Source organism: Chiloscyllium plagiosum, chromosome 22 (assembly GCF_004010195.1).
Source record: "Chiloscyllium plagiosum isolate BGI_BamShark_2017 chromosome 22, ASM401019v2, whole genome shotgun sequence".
NCBI lineage: Eukaryota > Metazoa > Chordata > Chondrichthyes > Orectolobiformes > Hemiscylliidae > Chiloscyllium > Chiloscyllium plagiosum.
The window spans coordinates 6,791,079-6,809,736 of record NC_057731.1 but is presented as its reverse complement, the minus strand read 5'-3'; the positions used below and the strand labels follow the sequence as shown (position 1 = coordinate 6,809,736).

The 18,658-nt window shown below is 40.5% G+C and overlaps 1 protein-coding gene across 1 annotated transcript in view; it reads right to left on the bottom strand.

The window, feature by feature from the left end:
* ccdc6b (coiled-coil domain containing 6b) overlaps positions 1–18,658 on the bottom strand; it is a 72,027-nt gene that overhangs the window by 15,322 nt on the left and 38,047 nt on the right. Inside the window, exons 2-7 of the mRNA XM_043712337.1 lie at positions 13,881–14,030; positions 12,539–12,667; positions 9,834–9,937; positions 8,525–8,685; positions 6,737–6,893; positions 596–696 (exon numbers count right to left, since the gene is read on the bottom strand). Of these exons, the coding sequence (XP_043568272.1) occupies positions 596–696; positions 6,737–6,893; positions 8,525–8,685; positions 9,834–9,937; positions 12,539–12,667; positions 13,881–14,030 (802 nt within the window). The remainder of the gene's footprint in view (positions 1–595; positions 697–6,736; positions 6,894–8,524; positions 8,686–9,833; positions 9,938–12,538; positions 12,668–13,880; positions 14,031–18,658) is intronic.

The following is an 18,658-nucleotide window of genomic DNA, read 5'->3' as shown; positions in this document are numbered from 1 at the left end:
TCGAACTCAGCACCGCCTTCCTAACCTGCAATCTTCTTCCCGACCTCTCCGCCCCCACCCCAGTCTGGCCTATCACCCTCACCTTGACCTCTTTCCACCTATCACATTTCCGACGCCCCTCCCCCAGGTCCCTCCTCCCTACCTTTTATCTTAGCCTGCTGGACAAACTTTCCTCATTCCTGAAGAAGGGCTTATGCCCGAAACATCGATTCTCCTGTTCCCTGGATGCTGCCTGACCTGCTGCGCTTTTCCAGCAACACATTTTCAGCTCTGAACTCTAAATGTCAACTCTGCTTCCTTCCCAGAGACACTGCCAGACCTGCTGTTTCATCAATTAGTTTTTTGTTATTGTAAGTTGTTAGTCTATTTCCCACTAACGAGCATGAAAATTAACTCTAAAGATCCCAACTTGCCAGGAATTGACTATGGCATCATTCTTTCCTGTGTAGCTTAGTGTTACATGAGGCATCTCCACTGGACACTCAGTCACCTGGAAGCTTTGCTTAGAATCTTCAGATGGATATTACTCTCCACTTATCTAGAAGAAGATAGTCAAAATTTGTAATTCAGGCAAGTATATCAAGACTATACATACCAGGAGATATAGGCCTGCTGGAACTCGGAGATGGCGTGTAAGGGATTGGACTGGATACAGTGCGAGGTCTAAGTCCCTGTGCAGACATCTCATTAAAATATCTGGAAAAAGATGAGAGCCGACTAAGCCACCACATATATTACATTATATTAGATTAGATTAGATTACAGTGTGGAAACAGGCCCTTCGGCCCAACAAGTGGGATTGGACTGGATACAGTGCGAGGTCTAAGTCCCTGTGCAGACATCTCATTAAAATATCTGGAAAAACATGAGAGCCGACTAAGCCACCACATATATTACATTATATGTTACATAAAACCACAAGCATTAAAGATTCGACCAATAGAAATGATCAAAATATCTCATTTACTCAAACTCTTTTGAGCAAAATACCCCAGTAAAATTTGTATCCCAATTTTGAAACTGAAAATAATCAATGAGTTATTGCACATCATTAACCACCTCTAAACAGCAAGCTGGTGTGAAGGATCAACGGTGTGCGCCACATCTTAGTAAACAATGCATGAAGCACGAGGGAGTTACTGAACAATGGTTCAGAGAGACATGACCCATCTGCTTATATGCAAAAAGCATATGAATACAAAAGCATATGAGGAATCCCACTTCAGGTTTCCTTTGGGAGGTAGACGCAACGTTATGCTACAATATGTAAAACCAGAATAGGCTCATGTCTTATTGAACTTTTGTTACTGCACTTCACCAGTTAATAAAAATCAACAATATCTTGCATAAATATTACACAACAATGATGCCAACTCAATAATTCCTTTGGCTATCTATCCCTAAACACCTGTAACTGAACCAGCAAGAGAATCAGTGAATCCTGTGGTTATTCGATCATCTCAGTCTACTTGACTATAAATAGAAGGCTGAGCTCAGCTATTCATTTATGCAGCTCTTGCATGGTGATAAATGAATTAAACTTTGGAGGAATACTACCTTTTATGATGCAGGGAGGTGAAAATTTAATTCAGTCTGCATCTGTACTCGAGGTTTGCTAATTTTGAACCTTTGTTTCCGACCACAGTGACAGCACTTCAAAAGTACTTCATTGACTGAAGTTTTTTAGTGTCTTGTTCTATTGCTGCAGTATAACAAATACATTTACATCTAAAATTTAGATCTGTCAACATTGTTAAAATCATTTTAATGTGTTTCCCTTTCAATGAAAGATTCAGATAGCTGTAGGATTGCTTAGGTTGCAAAAGTACTTAGCAGTGTAGATTCAGCCAGGCAGATGAGAAGTTCCCTGATTCAACTACAATACATGCTGAGGTGTAATGGCAGAAGAGAGAATCATTGACGTTCAGACGCAAGGAAGCCTCAAAGTGCTTTGTTGGTAAAAGAGAACACTGAAGGTGATTAAGAAACCAAAAAGTTGTCAGTTTTTTTTAAAAAAATGCTTGAAGAGGTCATTGAAATCCACGGGAGAACTGCCAAATCAGAATGTTTGAGGTGAAGAGTTGCAGAGTACAAGATAACATCAGCCAGTGATATTAGAACACAGGAAGTGGGGAAACTGGAATAAGGTAGCACAAGAGAAGGTGGCTTGCAACAAGACAAAGCTGAAATCCATAAAGATAGGCTGGGAATAGGCCAGCCACGGAAAGATTTTAAGGCAAGATAGAATCTTAAAGTCAATTTGTGAGGACACAGGGAAGTCGGTCTGAACAAGGTGGATAGTGGAAGGGATCAAGTGATGGATATCTATGCTCTGAGCTGATGCCTTCAAAATGAGCAAATGCCCACTGCACCGTAAAAAGCAATAAGCTGACTCCAGGAGACTAAAGCCAAAACCAGCTTCGAAAACCAAATAAGTTTGATCAACTATGGGCGGCACTGCTGCCTCACAGCACCAGGATCCCATGTTCGATTCCAGCCTCAGGTGACTGTCTGTGTGGAGTTTGCACGTTCTCCCCGTCTGCGCGTGGGTTTCCTCTGGGTGCTCCAGTTTCCTCTCACAGTCCAAAGATGTGTAAGTTAGGTGAATTGGCCATGCTAAATTGCCCATAGTGTTAGGTGCATTAGTAAGAGGGAAATGGGTCTGGGTGGGTTGCTCTTTGGAAGGTCGGTGTGGACTTGTTGGGCCGAATGGCCTGTTTCCACACTGTAGGGAATCTAATCTAATCTAATATCAATATTAGTAGCGTGCAGGTAGGAACTGGAGAACAAATGCTTTACTCTTCTTGTCAATTAAAGGCAAAATATTTAAGCTCAGCTACGTAACGATGCTAAAAGGAAAGCGCTGTAACTTCTCGAGAATTAATCAAGGTTGAAAGCTGGGATTTAGAAGCTGCTTCAAATTATCTAAATATTAATGCAGAATGGAAATTAAATGGGTCCAAAAAGCAGAAGCAAATGTGTAGAAATAGGAGCCTGGAGCAGTGTTTTGTAGAAGAATAAGATAGCACTATTTTCTGGGCCTGTACATTGTAAGAAGCAAAAATGGCCTTTATCAGAGTGATATGCTCTTCTTGTTGGATATGGGAGTTTAGGGAGAGTTTACTTGTTAGGATTATATCTGCAATAAATGCCGTAGGTTGTGAATCCTATCAGATTGAATGGATCGGTTGGAGAGACAGTTAGAGGCAGTGAGGAATTTACAACAACAAGGGATGTGATGGATGGTCGTTAAAGGAAGGGAGAAAAGTTGCAGATACACAGTCACAGATGGTTTAACTACAGGAAAGATAACAGAAGTAGGCAGGTAGTGCAGGAGTCTTCTGTGGCTATCTTCATCTCAAACAAGTATGCTGGTTTGGAAAATGTAGGGGATGCTGGATTCTCAGGGGGATGTCGCACGAACAACCAAGTTTCTGGTATCGAGACTGGCTCTAATGTAATGAGGGGTACGTCAGGTTCCAAGAGATCCACTGTGTTAGGGGTCTCTCTAGTCAGAGGCACAGACAGATGTTTCTGTGGCCAGCAGCGAAAAATCGGAATGCTGTTGCCTCCCTGGTGCCAGGATCAAGGATACCTCAGCGTGGGTGCAGAATGTTCTCAAGGGGGAGAGGAACCAACAGGAGGTCATTGTACACACTGGAACCAATGACATAGGAAGGGAAAACGGATGAGATTCTGAAGGGAGAATATAGAAAGTTAGGCAGGAATCTAAAAAAGGAGATTCTCGAGAGTAGTAATATCTAGATTACTATGAGCTAATGAGGGTAGGAATAGGAGGAGAGAGCATATGAATGCATGGCTGAGGAGCTGGTGTATGGGAGAAGGGTTCACATTTTGGATCATTGAATCTCTTCTGGGGTAGAAATGAGCTGTATAAGGAGGATGGTTTGTGCCTGAATTGAAAGGGGACAAATATACTGGCAGGGAGATTTGCATTACAATTTTTTTTTGGGAGGGGGGGGCAGTGGGAAACCAGGGAGACAGTGAGGAAAGTGATCGATCGGAGACTGGTACACTTGAGACAGAAGCGAGTCAAACAGTCAGGGCAGGCAGGGCCAAAGCAGAGAACAAGGTCAGACTGATAAATTAAACTGCATTTATTTCAATGCAACAGGCCTAACAGGCAGATGAACTCAGGGCATGATTAGGAACATGGGACTGGGATATCATAGCAATTACAGAAGCGTGGCTCAGCAATGGTAGCTTAATGTTCCAGGATACAAATGCTCCCAGAAAGGACAGAAAGGGAGGCAAGAGAGGAGGGGGAGTGGAGGTTTTGATATGGGAAGGCGTTACAGCTGGACTGAGGGAGGATATTCCCAGAAATACATCCAGGGAAGTTATTTGGGTTGAACTGAGAAATAAGAAAGGGATGATCACCTTGCTGGGTTTGTATTATAGACCCCCTAATAGTCAGAGGGAAATTGAGAAACAAATTTGTAAGGAGATCTCAGTTGTCTGTAAGAATAATAGGGTGGTTATAGTAGAGGATTTTAACTTTCCAAACATAGACTGGAACTGCCATACTGTTAAGGGTTTGATGGAGAGGAATTTGTTAAGTGTGTACAAGAAAACGTTCTGATTCAATATGTGGATGTACCTACTAGAGAAGGTGACATAGGTGTCAGTGGGGGTACACTTTGGGGCCAGCGACCATAATTCTGTTCGTTTTAAAATAGTGATGGAAAAGAATAGACCAGACCAAAAGTTGAAGTTTTAAATTGGAAGAAGGATAACCTTGACGGTATTAGGCAAGAACTCTCAAAAGCTGATTGGAGGCAGATGTTCACAGGTAAAGGTATGGCTGGAAAATGGGAAGCCTTCAAAAATGAGATAACAAAAGTCCAGAGGCAGTATACTCCCATTAGGGTGGAAGGAAAGGCTGGTAGATCTAGGGAATGCTGGATGACTTAAGAAATTGAGGGTTTGGTTAAGAAAAATAAGGAAGCATGTGTCAGGTATAGACAAGATAGATCAAATGAATCTTCAGAAGAATATAAAGGAGGGCAAAAAGGGGATATGAGATAGCTTTAGCAAATAGAGTTAAACAGAATCCAAAGGGTTTTTACAGATACATTAAGGACAAAAGGGTAACCAGGAAGAAAATAGAGCCCCTCAAAGATCAGCAAGGCGGCCTGTGTGGAGCTGCAGGAGATACTAAATGAGTATTTTGCATCAGTGCTTACTGTGAAAAAGGACATGGATGATATAGAATGTGGGGAAATAGATGGTGACATTTTGAAAAATGTCCATATTACAGAGGAGGAAGTGCTGGATGCCTTGATATGCACAGAAGTGGATTTGTGCGTGGGAAATCTTGTCTCTCAAACTTGATTGGGTTTTTTGAAGAAGTAATAAAGAGGATTGATGAGCGCAGAGCGGTGGACGTGATTTATATGGACTTCAGTAAGGCATTCGACAAGGTTCCCCATGGGAGACTGGTCCATAAGGTTACATCTCATGGCATACAGGGAGAACTAGCCATTTGGATACCAAACTGGCTCGAAGGTGGAAGACGAGGGTGGTGGTGGTGGTGGAGGGGCTTTTTCAAACAGGAGGCCTGTGACCAGTGGAGTGCCCCAAGGATCGCTGTTGGTCCACTATTCCTCATTTATATAAATGATTTGGATGTGTGCATAAGAGGTATAATTCATAAGTTTGCAGATGACACCAAAATTGGAGGCGTAGTGACAGCAAAGAAGGTTACCTCAGATTACAATAGGATCTTGATCAGATGGTCGATGGGCTGAGAAGTGGCAAATGGAGTTTAATTTAAATAAGTGAAAGGTGCTGCATTTTGGGAAAGCAAATCTTAGCAGGACTTCTACACTTAATGGTAAGGTCCTAGGGAGTGCTGCTGGTAAGAGTTCTTGGAGTGCAGATTCATAGCTCCTTGAAAGTGGAGTCGCAGGTAGAAAGGAGACTGAAGGCGGCATTTGGTATGCTTTCCTTTATTGGTCAGAGTATTGAATACAGGAGTTGGGAGGTCATGTTGCAGCTGCACAGGACATTGATTAGGCCACTTTTGAAATATTGCCTGCAATTCTGGTCTCCTACCAGAAGGATGTTGTGAAACTTGAAAGGGTTCAGAAAAGATTTACAAGGATGTTGCCAAAAGTTGGAGGGTTTGAGCTAGAGGGAGAGGCTGTTTTCCCTGGAGCATCTATAAAGGTTTATAAAATCATGAGGGGCATGGATAGGATAAATAGACAAAGTCTCTTCCCCGTGGTTGTGGCAAGTGAGAGAGTGCAAAATTAGAGGGCATAGGTTTAGGTTGAGAGGGGAAAGATATAAAAGAGACCTGAGAGGCAACCTTTTCCACACAGAGGGTAGTATGGGTATGGAATGAGTTGCCAAAGGAAATGGTGGAGGCTAGTACAATTGCAACATTTAAAAGGCATCTGGATGAGTGTATGAATAGGAAGGGATTTGAGGGATATGGGACGGGTGCTGGCAGGTGGGACTCGATTGGATTGGGATATCTGGTTGGCATGGACGGGTTGGACCGAAGGGTCTGTTTCCGTGCTGTACATCTCTACGACTCTATAAACAGCAACGTAAAATGATTGCACTGCTTTCACATTGCATTATGCATTTCAGAAGACATTTTTTAAAAACAGAATTAAAATTGACCACGATTTTTTAAAAAAATTGTTCCATTGCATGTTAACTAATAGAAAGAAATCTCAAGAGAAGCACCATCCATCACACAAACCTTTCATCATCCATTTCTAAGCTAGACTCGCTTTCTGACAACTGTCTGCAAAGGGCCTCTCTCCTTTCCATTTCTCTTTGGAGTTTTCGCTGGAGCCTCAGATTCTCTTCTCTCATGTGACGTTCCTCTTCTAAATACTGTGCCATTTTCTCCGTATCTGTAAGTTTTGAAGTTAGTATCAGCTGATTGTATCACAAGGTTTGCAACTGAGAAAAGCACAATAAGTCAGCATAACATTCCAAAACTAATTGCAAAACTGTCAGAATGGGTCAAGGGAAAGGGTCAAGAGAAAAATGTGCACGTGACAAATTGTGACAGCAAATTCAGAGGCACTGGCAAATTAAGAGATTTAGAGATCCAGTACACAATACAGAAACTAGGTGAAAATTACCCAAAAACATCAAAACAAAAAAGAAAGGTACGTAACAAATGAACAAAATATCAAGTTCAAAGACGTAAATGGCGTTGATCGAAGCAGAACTGTGAATAGGAACTGCAGCTACTGCCATGCATGCACACGGCAATTTCTCCTATAACACCAAGCTGATGTAGCACTGGTCAGTGTCACCTCAGTAATGACAGGATTCTCAGGAGTCCTTAATGAACTTGAACTGAATCATCTATTCTAACAACAGTGATCAGAATATTTGATCTTCAGGAAGGAAATCAATGGTTGATGCATAAAAGGAACTTCGTAAAACAAAACAAGGCTGCCATTCACACCCATACCAGTGATAATATTAGTTCCAACCGGACAAATCAATTCCAATTCCATTTGCTAGCTCTTCATTCGTGCTACATTCAAAACTTTTATAAAGTATTTTTCTTCTTTACTTAGTGGTACATGGGTGTTGTTGACCAAGATCTGGATGTGTTACCCATACCCAATTGCTCTTCAACTTAACTATCCTCTGAAATACCCAGTAAGTTTAAGAGTCAACCAGATTGTTGTGGATCTAGAATCCCATGCAGCTGAACCAGATTCTGTTCCCTAAAAGAAGATTATTACAGAACCAGATGACCTTCTTTTAAATGACATTTGATAATGTGTACATGGTCACCATTAGATGAGCTTTTAATTCTAAATTTATTAATTAAATTCAAACTTCACCATTAGCAATGGATTCAAACCCAGGTTCTGAAAACATTAATCAGGATCTTTGGATTATTAGTCCAGAGACAACACCACTCCACTGCTCACAATTCCAATGGATCTTCATTCCTTACAATCTGCTGAGGGACTGGACTTGTGTTAATATTCAGCATACACAGGGCAAGGGAATTAATGAATGAGAAACTACACTAAATTTATGATTCTATTCGGAGGCTTTGTACTCGAATGAATGAGACAAATGTCATTTCAGGCACCCTAGTGCTAATGTCAAGTATTAATAAGGCAAATCATTAGCATGGAGTTAAAAAGACTCGTTCAATTTAGTGACAACCACAACCAAAGAACATTGCTCCCAGATCAAATGACCATTGAGAGATACTGCGAAGTTAGAGGTGGTTTATGCTACAAGACTCATGTGACAGTGGAGAAATAGCTGCAGGCTTTAACTCTGTTGAGCTAGAATGACTGAGTCCAGTCTATAAAGGAGACAAACCAACCTTCTGTACCAGCAAATCCCTGAAAATATATTCTTCTTTCTATAGCAGTGCGACACAATTTAACAAGTAGATGATATCATTATTGGCTAAATTGATTTTAAAGAAACACTTGACAGCAAAACAAACAAGTAGTGTTCCAGCCTCCATCATGACATTTCAACTTATGGTAGAGCTTACGCTGTAACTGGGCAGCTCGGAGTTGTTTCTTTAGCCTCTCTACCTCGTTTTTCAAAAATCTGATATGCCGCATCATGTTTTCTGGTGAGTCTATTTCCATGGAAATGTCTCTTGGAGATGGCGGAGCTGACACAGGCTGATCTAGTTTTTCCTGTAAAATACTAAATTAAAAAATACTTAGAAATGAGTTATTGTGAACTATATTAAATCAGGCTTTCATTAAATATACAGAAAAACAAAAATAAGGCACTCAAATTTTCATGGACAAGATACACAGGATAGAGATGTTCAGCACGGAAACAGACCCTTTGGTCCAACTCATTCATACTGACTAGATATCCTAATTTAGTCCCACCTGCCAGCACCCGGCCCATATCCCTCCAAACCCTTCCTATTCGTATACCCATCCAAATGCCTTTTAAATGTTTCAATTGTACCAGCATCCACCACTTCCTCTGGCAGCTCATTCCATACACGTACCACCCTCTGCATGAAAACGTTGCGCCTTAGGTCCCTTTTAAATCTTTCCCCCCTCACCCTAAACCTATGCCCGGTAGTTCTGGATTCCCCCACCCCAGTGAAAAGACTGTCTATTTATCCTATCCATGCCCCAAAATGTTTTATAAACCTCTATAAAGGTCATCCTTCAGCCTCTGACGCTCCATTCAAATGGTTTAAAACAAACGGTAATACTCAATGTCTGCAAGATCCAACAAAAAAAAAGTGTTAACAGAACTGCCCACACTAAGATTCTTCAAAGTGAGACATGTTTTCCTTTAAAACTTGTACATAGCATGAAGGTGTCAAAGATAGAAATTGCTGAAGAAACTCAGCAGGTCTGGCAGCATCTGCGGAGAGAAAGCAGAGTTAACGTTTCAGGCCCAGTGACTCGAAACTGAAAACAATTCTGAAGAGTCACTGGACCCGAAGCATTAACTTTGCTTTCTCTCCGCAGATGCTGCCAGACCTTTAGTTTCTCCAGCAACTTTAGTTCTTGTTTCACTTTTCCACGGAGGTTAACTTAAATTGCAGAGTAAGCATATATAATTGCATGACAGTCAATCCCACAGTTTTGAAAATTCTCTTTTTTGGGCAGAGGAGGCAGGCAGGAAAGATACATAGATAACTCTGACCACCTAAAACTACTTCTGTAAATAGATGACCAGATTAGTTATCACAATGGCTCTGGTAATTAGTTCTCCATTCTATCACCATCTGGAACAAACTCGTTTTAGATTCATCAGTTTGCCAATGACTTGATGGATGGAAAAGTTAAAACAAGTTAAACAGTTAGAGTCAAGAAACTTACCGCTTCTCTGCTTCCAGTTTGTCCATCCTCTTCCACAATCGATTTACTAATGCTTCTTGTTCTTGTTCTAAGGTGTTCTCAAGGTCAATTTTTTCACGTCTCAACTATGAAAAAATGAAAGCACTTTAAGTATTTTAGTCTTAATGAAATGTGAACCATCAACATGATAAATTCATAGAATAACAATGTAAAGAGGAAATACACAAAAACTATATTCTATCCTGATCTTTTGAAGATGACCTCCCCAATCCTCATGTCCCCCAAACATTCTTAAGTAGTCCACTATTATAGGTGGTAAAACAAAGTGGATGTTGTTGGTTAAATGAATCATGAGACAGGACATGCCAATGTAACATTGACCTTTTCGTGGCAAAGGATTAATTTCTATTCTGGCATTCATAGTCCTGGTTCAGCACCCTTTCAGTCACTTAACCTTATCCGTTCATCGTAATTGAGATTAAAAAGCAAAAACATTTTGATTCATCAATGGCACACCTGAAGTCTTCCAACTCCAAGCTAGGAGAAATTCTCTCTCCTCCCTAACTAATTTGTTACTTGATAATATGAAGGATTTTGCGGTATTTCAAAGCCTTTCAGCTAAGAAAGGTACTGTAAATGCTGCAATTTAAATTGTAATTATATTGTGACTTGGAGTTGGTTGTTTGAGACAGCATCAGCTTTTACAGTGATAACACCTAGTTCAAGATCACCACAATGCCTTAGGCATTGTCAGGCTGCTCGCAGACATCCATAAGTATGCACAAGTACAAATACCCTTCGACTAAATACCAAGAAGATCAAAGCCATTGCCTTTGGTTCCCACTACAAACTCCATTCCCTCATTCATAACTGTCTCCCTAGCAAGTGATAAAGTGGAACCATATATTCGCAACTTTGGGTCAGATTTGATGTTTGGTTGCTGTCACTTCTCTTCCAGAGGTTTCAAGAGGTTCTGCTCTTCTCTCTAATGGAGCTTCTATTTTAATCTTTCAGTTTGCTTCCTTCACTGTTTTGCATTTCCCTCCTACTATTTGTTCAAGTTTTTACCAATATTTGCTTTCACAGCCACAACCCGTTCCCCAGTAACTGTCTCCAGCTTTAACTTAGCCATATGGATTCTATTTGAAGATCCATTCATTGTGCTTTGAATCCACCCAGAATTACAGGTAGCTGAGACGTGCAAAGCTCCTTGCGCAGCTGTTCTCTCCATATGTTGAAATGCACACTCATTGCCATTCATCACCATCACATACGCACAATCTTTCTCTCCATCAGCTTAATGCTATCTCAAAGCTATCCTGGTCCCTAGGTCAGTTTTATTGTTTGTCCCATTCGGTGCTTTAGCAACAAACTTTTTCTCTTCCTTTTAGGTGTTAAGTAACTCCAGCTTTCTATATCCAAACTCCAAAGGAGCAACATAACGGACTTGAAATATTACTCAGATTCTTTTTCCAAAGATAGTGCGAGACCTGTTGAGTTTCAAATCTTCAGTATCCCAGTATTCTACTTTTACTTTGTGTAGAGGTGAGCTTCTGAGCGGATATCAATAAGCACTTGTTTCCACTTCCAAAACACCACCCAACTCTGCCCTTTATTCATCTTATTACCTCTAGATTTAATGATTTCAATTGCTCCTTTTGGGTCTCTTAAGCTGATCTAAAACTGTCATAATGCTCAGCAAGACCCGATCATCCAGCAGTGGTTTGCTCCTTGCTAAGCACTGTCTCCATTTTAAAACATTCTCTTCCACCTTTTTTCTCTAAGACATTCCTTCAAACCTACCACCTTGACCTAAGTTGGCGTGGCGTCAAATTTCTTGGATAACATTCCCATTGACTACCATGGATATTTTAACCAGGTTAAAATATGCTATGTTAACACAAGCTGGTGCTGCTTCTTCGGTCCCAAGGCCTTCCTCCCTGGACAATGTTAAAGGTTTTTGTGGTCAGTGATGGGTCAAAGGAGAGAAGTGTGCCACAACAAAAAAGAATGCTTAATTGGGGAACAGTACTTTTGTTTCACTCCTCCTGGATGCAGGCTTAGGACATAGCTACCTATTCACCCTTCTAGGAAGAAGAATCACCAGTGTTCCACTGCAGGAACAGGAGTACGTAAGGAAGATTTACTGGCTCTGCTATAGGATTGAGAGTTTGAACTGGAGCTCAAGGACACACTGCAACAGCTAATTAAATGAGCAAAACAGTGCTTTTGTCAGCACCCCTGGAGGCGCAGTGGAACTTCAGCTGGTATTTCAGACGTGAAATTGAAGAGCCAGGAGCTAGATCAGTTACTGCATTCACAACTTGTGGCTTGTACAAAAGAAACATTTACAGGTCACTAAGGAAAGAGTAGGGGAGTGAGATTGATTAGGTAGTTTCTATAAAGTAAAGACATGGGCACTGTGATAATAAGAGCCTGTCGTTCTTTCTTAGGGTGTAAATGGTCCAGGTATCGGAATGGGAGGCAACTTGGTCCTGAGGGACTGACATAAGGTAAGATGGCATAATTCTGACAGCTCCTCAGGGAGAATTGAGCATTAGGTTCCGAAACTCCCATCCTAAGCAACTATCACAGCAATGCAGAAAACCAAAAAGGACAGATTTGCAGTTTTTAAAAAAGCAGCAAATACCCAATGTCACAACAGGATCTGAAATCATAGCCAGACAGTAAACTATTAACATACTAAAAAAGGGTTAAAAGGTTACCTGTTCAAGTGTAAATTGCTTGGAAAGAGTATCATTCTCCAGCTTTTTGATCTTCTTCATCAATTTGTTTACTTGAAACTCCTGTTCCTGCTCCAGTGTCTGTTCCAGTTCAGCCTTTTCATGCTGCAACTAAAACAAAACAGACAGGAGCAATGCAAGTAGGAAACAATGGTAGATAAACTTTTCCCTGAAATGGTCAGCTGTAATAGCAGCCAGTTTACAACTTAAGATTTATAGGAGGAACTATGGTTAAAGAATCGTAAGGCTAAACTGATGCTACATAAGCTCTAATGAATGAATGGCCAGCCAAAAGGTAATAGCTGAAAATGTGTTGCTGGAAAAGCGCAGCAGGTCAGGCAGCATCCAAAGAGCAGGAGAATCGATGTTTCGGGCATGAGCCCTTCTTCCTGAAGAAGGGCTCATGCCCGAAACGTCGATTCTCCTGCTCCTTGGATGCTGCCTGACCTGCTGCGCTTTTCCAGCAACACATTTTCAGCTCTGATCTCCAGCATCTGCAGTCCTCACTTTCTCCTAGCCAAAAGGTAATACCCAAAGTCCAGCATTTTCGCTTCTTTTTATGCTACTAAAAACTGTTCAATAACGTGATTAACCATTCAATTTATCTGCAACCCAGACTTTGTTGACTGCATTGCTGAAAGGTACTGGGTTTCAAAATATTTGACAACCAGACTGGAAACTGATCAGATAGAATGGGGAGCAAGTTACAGCACTGATGATTAGTCGACTAAATGAAGGAAACTGTAGCTCAAAGACTGGATGCAATTCTCCCGAATCAGCAGCTTTACAGAGCAGGCCTGCAATAATTAACAACTTTGCAGTAAAACAGCACTGGACACATTGTCTTAACAACGTCACACTGATTTTCTAAGAGAAATCTGTCAAAAATTCTGACATGCATGTGCTCCTGTGGACAGTGTGGATGCTGAATAGGCTTTTCAAACCACTGGAAGGATCATGTTTATAGACAGTTGGCGCCGTATTCTTTCAAGCAATATTTGCTGCTGGGAAAATAAACCTAACTTGCGTAACTAGTGAGATATGAGCACTTCCATGACTTAATTTATGATTTAAACACAAATATCCAGATCTGATTTAAAAAATTGGATAAGAGAAATTTGTTTTGCTTAAGGTGAAAATGCTTGAAGGTTCAGTTTAAAAAAAAAATCTGAGTCTAGAGTGACTGAAATACTTGCTATTTAAATGCACTCTACTCCGTGATTTAATTCAAAAAAGTATTTTATCATAGCCTATTGAAAATTTTGATGTACAAAAAAATAGATTTACTCCAAAGTATGGAACATTAAAACACTGATATGCCTACCTGCATCAGCTTGCGGGACAGCTCATTGGTGAGAAATTCTTCTTCTTTCTCATAATTTACAGCCAGAGTTTCTTTTTCTTTTTGCAAGGCTTGAATCTTCTTAAACAATGTATTACTAATGAACTCTTCTTCCTGTTCAGCCCTTGCTTGCTGTGGAATAACGAGATAAAACAAGAACACTTCTGTGAATTATTTGAGGAAGTTTCAGCTAAGTGATTATAGTTGAGCACTTTTTTGCCCTCAAGGTGATTTTCATCAGTCTTTGGCGTATTTTGATTAAACTTGGGCCGATTTAGTTGACCTTTACCCTTAAAGAATCTTGACTGCCACAGGTACAATGCAGACCCATTGTATATTAGATTGCTAACCTTTCCCATTTACCTGGGCATTCTATCTTCCAAAAACTTGGTTAAACTCTGCCGCCTTTGCCCTGATTTGTTTGCCCCAGTGGAGACTGCCTCACTAACCTACAGTGGCTCCTGCTAAAGCAATGTCTTTACTTCTCATCTTCTAGGTTTCCTGTGTGGTTTCACCTCTATCTTTGGCATCTCTCCAAGCCCCATAATATCTGCACTTCTATTGCACCTGTTGCCATGCTTTGAGCTGCTTCGGCTCTAAATTTCACCATCTCTATCAGTCTTTCATCCAAGACATTCATTAAAACCTCTTTCATTGACTAAGCTTTTGGCCATCTGCCTGAACTTCATCTTATGTATATCAGTGCAGGATTTAAATTTTGCTTTGCAGCACTTCTGTAAATCCAAGATTTTTTTAAAAAAATTCAATTAAAGTTGGAAACCCATGTACAAAATAGAAAAGGCCTGCATTTCAGATTGCATCTTTTATGACCTCAAGATGTTCCAATGTTTTTCATAGGTAATGAGATGAACCTGAAATGTTGTTACTGTTGAGAGGCAAGAACACTGCACAGGCCACCTCCTAAAAGCAGGTAATGTTGTGATACTAATCTTGTGACCAGGCATGAAGAGACCTCTTTTGCTCTTCTCAAAATAGTTCAAAATTCTGTCTCACTCAAACAAGACAGCGTTTGCAACAGTGCAGCACTCTTTCTGTATGTCACAGGTTTCAGCCAAATTGATCAGATGTTTGAAGGGGATTTTAACTCCCTGTTCTGACTCAGGCAACAGTGCAAGCAGAGATCAAATGTTGTTCTTGGGTTACACTGGCCTAGTTGTAGGAAACACAGCTCTCCAGAGCCATGCAGCTTTTTCCAACTGGTTTTCTCAGCAAGTGTTTGGCATGTGACAATGGTTTTTAAATTTCAAACAAAAAATAAAAGCATTCCTCTTGTATTTAATATCATCACCCAAGTACTTTTCAATTTTCAGACTTAAAGACTACTATTTTAAGAACAGAGAATGAGGTTAGAAACGAATCCTGTGTTTGAATGTCAAGTGGAGTTCATTGGCTGAACATGATCTTGTTCCATACTTGATATTTTCTCACCAAATGTTTTGTCACTAAGTCAGTGACATTTATTTTCAGCATAACCTGTAATAGCTCTCTTTGATAGTTTTGCTTCAGTGCATAGCACAGCACCCATAGATAAGCAAGCTTTTGGATGAATTTGTTCCTTATTCAAACACTTCGTACCATCTTCAGGCAGTATGCTCCAAAGTTTGCAGATTGCACAAAATGCCCAGCCAAATGCCAGATAACAAAGTCCACCGTTACTTTCAGTTTAATTTTGCACTAGTATCAAAGGGGTCATCTAGAGGACAAGATGACATTCAATTGAAGCTCCATATGTCAAAGTGAATGGCAAATATGCCACAGTCCTCTTCAATCAAGGCCAGGAGAACTTGCTGATGGCCTGGTCAACATTCATCCTTCAAGTAACATCAAAATAAATCAAATCCTGTGTCTTACTAACTGCAAAATATTTCTAAAGCATTAAATAAAAATTCTTTTTGCATCTTTATTTTAATTTTAGCTTGAACATTCCTTTGGTCACATTTGCCATTTCTCTCCTCACTCCTTTATAAATTCCATCTCTCCATTCCATTTGGGAAAAGGACAGTGAGACAGCAGCAAAACCATCAGCACATGCTACAATGCAGCATGGAAGGTAGGCAAACAGCCAATCTGACAGAGATAGACAAAAGGGAGGCAAGCAGGGAAATGCCAGAGAAAAATCAGTATCCAAAAGGAAAATCCAGCAGCAAATTATTTAATATTGCATCAACAACTATTTCTATTCCAGAGAAACAGAGCACATCTCCTGGTTTGGACAGGGAAAAGTACAGTAGAACATCTGGATTACTCAGTGTTCAAATGATATTTGACTTACTATTCTTGAAATGAATATTATTTTCTCAACAAATGTGAGGCTACACACTGTTATTTAACTATTTTCTAAACAGGGAAGGGCTTTGGGAATCTGAAGAACAAAGGGACTAGGCAGTCCTAATTCAGGATTCTCTCAAGATTAACATACAGGTTCAGTTGGTAGTTAGGAAGGCATATACAATGTTAGCATCCATTTCAACCGGGATGGAATACAAGAGCAGTGATATACTGCTGAGGCTGCATAAGGTTCTTGTTGGGTCACATTTGGAACATTGTGAGCAGTTTTGGTGCCTGTATCTCGGGAAGGACATGCTGGTGTTGGAGGAGAACCAGAAGAGGTTTACAAGAATGATCCCGGGGATGAAGGGCTTGCCATATGAAGAGCAGTTGAGGACTCTGGGTCTGTATTCGAGGGAATTTAGAAAGGTGAGGGATGACCTGATTGAAACTTATAGGATACTCAGCTGCATGGATAACATGGACATTAGGAAGAGGGGGACCAGGACTTGAGCACACAGCCTCAGCGTGAAGGACACCTCTTTAGAACAGAGATGAGGAGGAATTTCTTCAGCCAGAGGGTGGTTAATCTGTGGAACCCATTGCCACAGAGGAATATGTAAGTCAAGTCATTGAGAGTATTTAAGACAGAGATATAGGTTCTTGATTAGTAAGGGGGTCAAAGGTGACAGGAAGAAGAAAGAATGGGGTTGAGAAAATATCAGCCATGATAGAATGAAGTAATACAATGAGCTGAAAGGCCTAATTTTGCTTTTATATTGCGTGGTCTCATGGTCTAATGAAGACAATTTTTACTCAACAATTCTTTTACAAACTTCAACATGTGGACCATAAGAGTATCAGTTAAACAATATCTATTAAAAGTATAAAAACTTGAATTTTGTGTTCCAAAGAACTACTGCTCAGAGAAAGAGGACAATGATAACAACTTGCTGAAACTCATTCCACTGCATAGAGTTGAAGATCAGCTATGATCGTATTGAATAACACAACAAAAACATTGGGCAGAATGGTCTCCTCCTGCTGTCTCATGCCCTTAGTGAGCCAATTTAATACAGCGGTGCATTTCACCTGACAAGACACTGGAAAAATGCCACAAGTCTGCTATAAACAAAATAATAGCACCGCATTTAGAATTACCATAATGAGCAAGCATAGTTAGTTTGGCTTCACGAAGGGGACATCACACCCGAGTTATTAGAATTCTTTGAGGAAGTAGCAAGTTAGTTAGATCGAGTAGTAGTATTGGATACGATATAAAGGGATTTTCAAAAGACGTTCAATAAGGTGCCACGGAATGGGCTACTTTGATCCCAGCATGTTGTAGGTAGTCTATAATCATAAAAGGCAGAATTGAGATTAGGCACACTTTCATGGTGGCAACCTGCAATTAGTGGAGGGCCATAGTGACCAGCACTGGGATCACAATTATTTACAATATATGTTATTGACCTGGATGAGAAAAGTCAATGCACTAATCACCATGTTTGCAGAGGACACCAAAACAGATGGGACGGTAAACGGTGAGAATAATCAGTCTGCAGACGGATATTGACAGGTTGAGCAAGTGGGCAAAAACTTAGCAGATGAAATATACTCTGGGAAAATGTGAGGTTATGCACTTTGACAGGAACAATAGAGAAGCTGAATCTCATTAAATGGAGAAAGACTGCAGAAACTAATATAGCAAAGGGATTTGGGATCCTCATCCATAAAAAGCTAACATGCAAGTTTAACATGTAGTAAGGGAGGTCAATGGAAATGTTGGCCTTTATTTCAAAGATGGAGAATAAAAGTAGCGATACAAGGCACTAGTCAGACCCTGGAATACTGTGAACAGTTGCAGTTCCCTAATCCAAGATGTACTAGCTTCGGAGACAACCCAGGGAAAGTAATGATTCTCATCGTGAGTATTGAGGGACTGCTGTATGAGGAAGCATTCAGTAGATTGGGCCTGTAGTGAATGGAGTTAAGAATTAGGGGCGACTTGAGAGGGTCAGTACAGAAAGATTGTTTCTTCGTGGCCAGAGGGAATAATCTCTGAATAAAGGGTCACCCACTGAAGATGGAGATGAGGAGAAATTTCTTCTCGCAGGCAAGTGAACTTGTGGAATTCTTTACCACAGAGGGCTGTCAAGCATTAAAAGTATGTTCAAGGCTGTGATTAACAGATTTTTAATCAGTAAGGGAGTTAAAACTCAGTGGAAAAAGGCAGGAAGATGGAGTGGAGGATTATCAGATCAGCCATGACCTCATTGAATGGCAAAGTAGACCCCATCATCTGAATAAGCTACTTCTCCTATGTCTCAAGATTATTTGATTATGACTTTAAACCCATACAAGTATACATACTCAACATTGAAACAAGGGTCAGCAAATATCTTTAGTGACCAGAAAGCAGTTTGCAAGACTGTCAGCATTTTCAGACCAAACAAAAGCAGTGTTCTCTT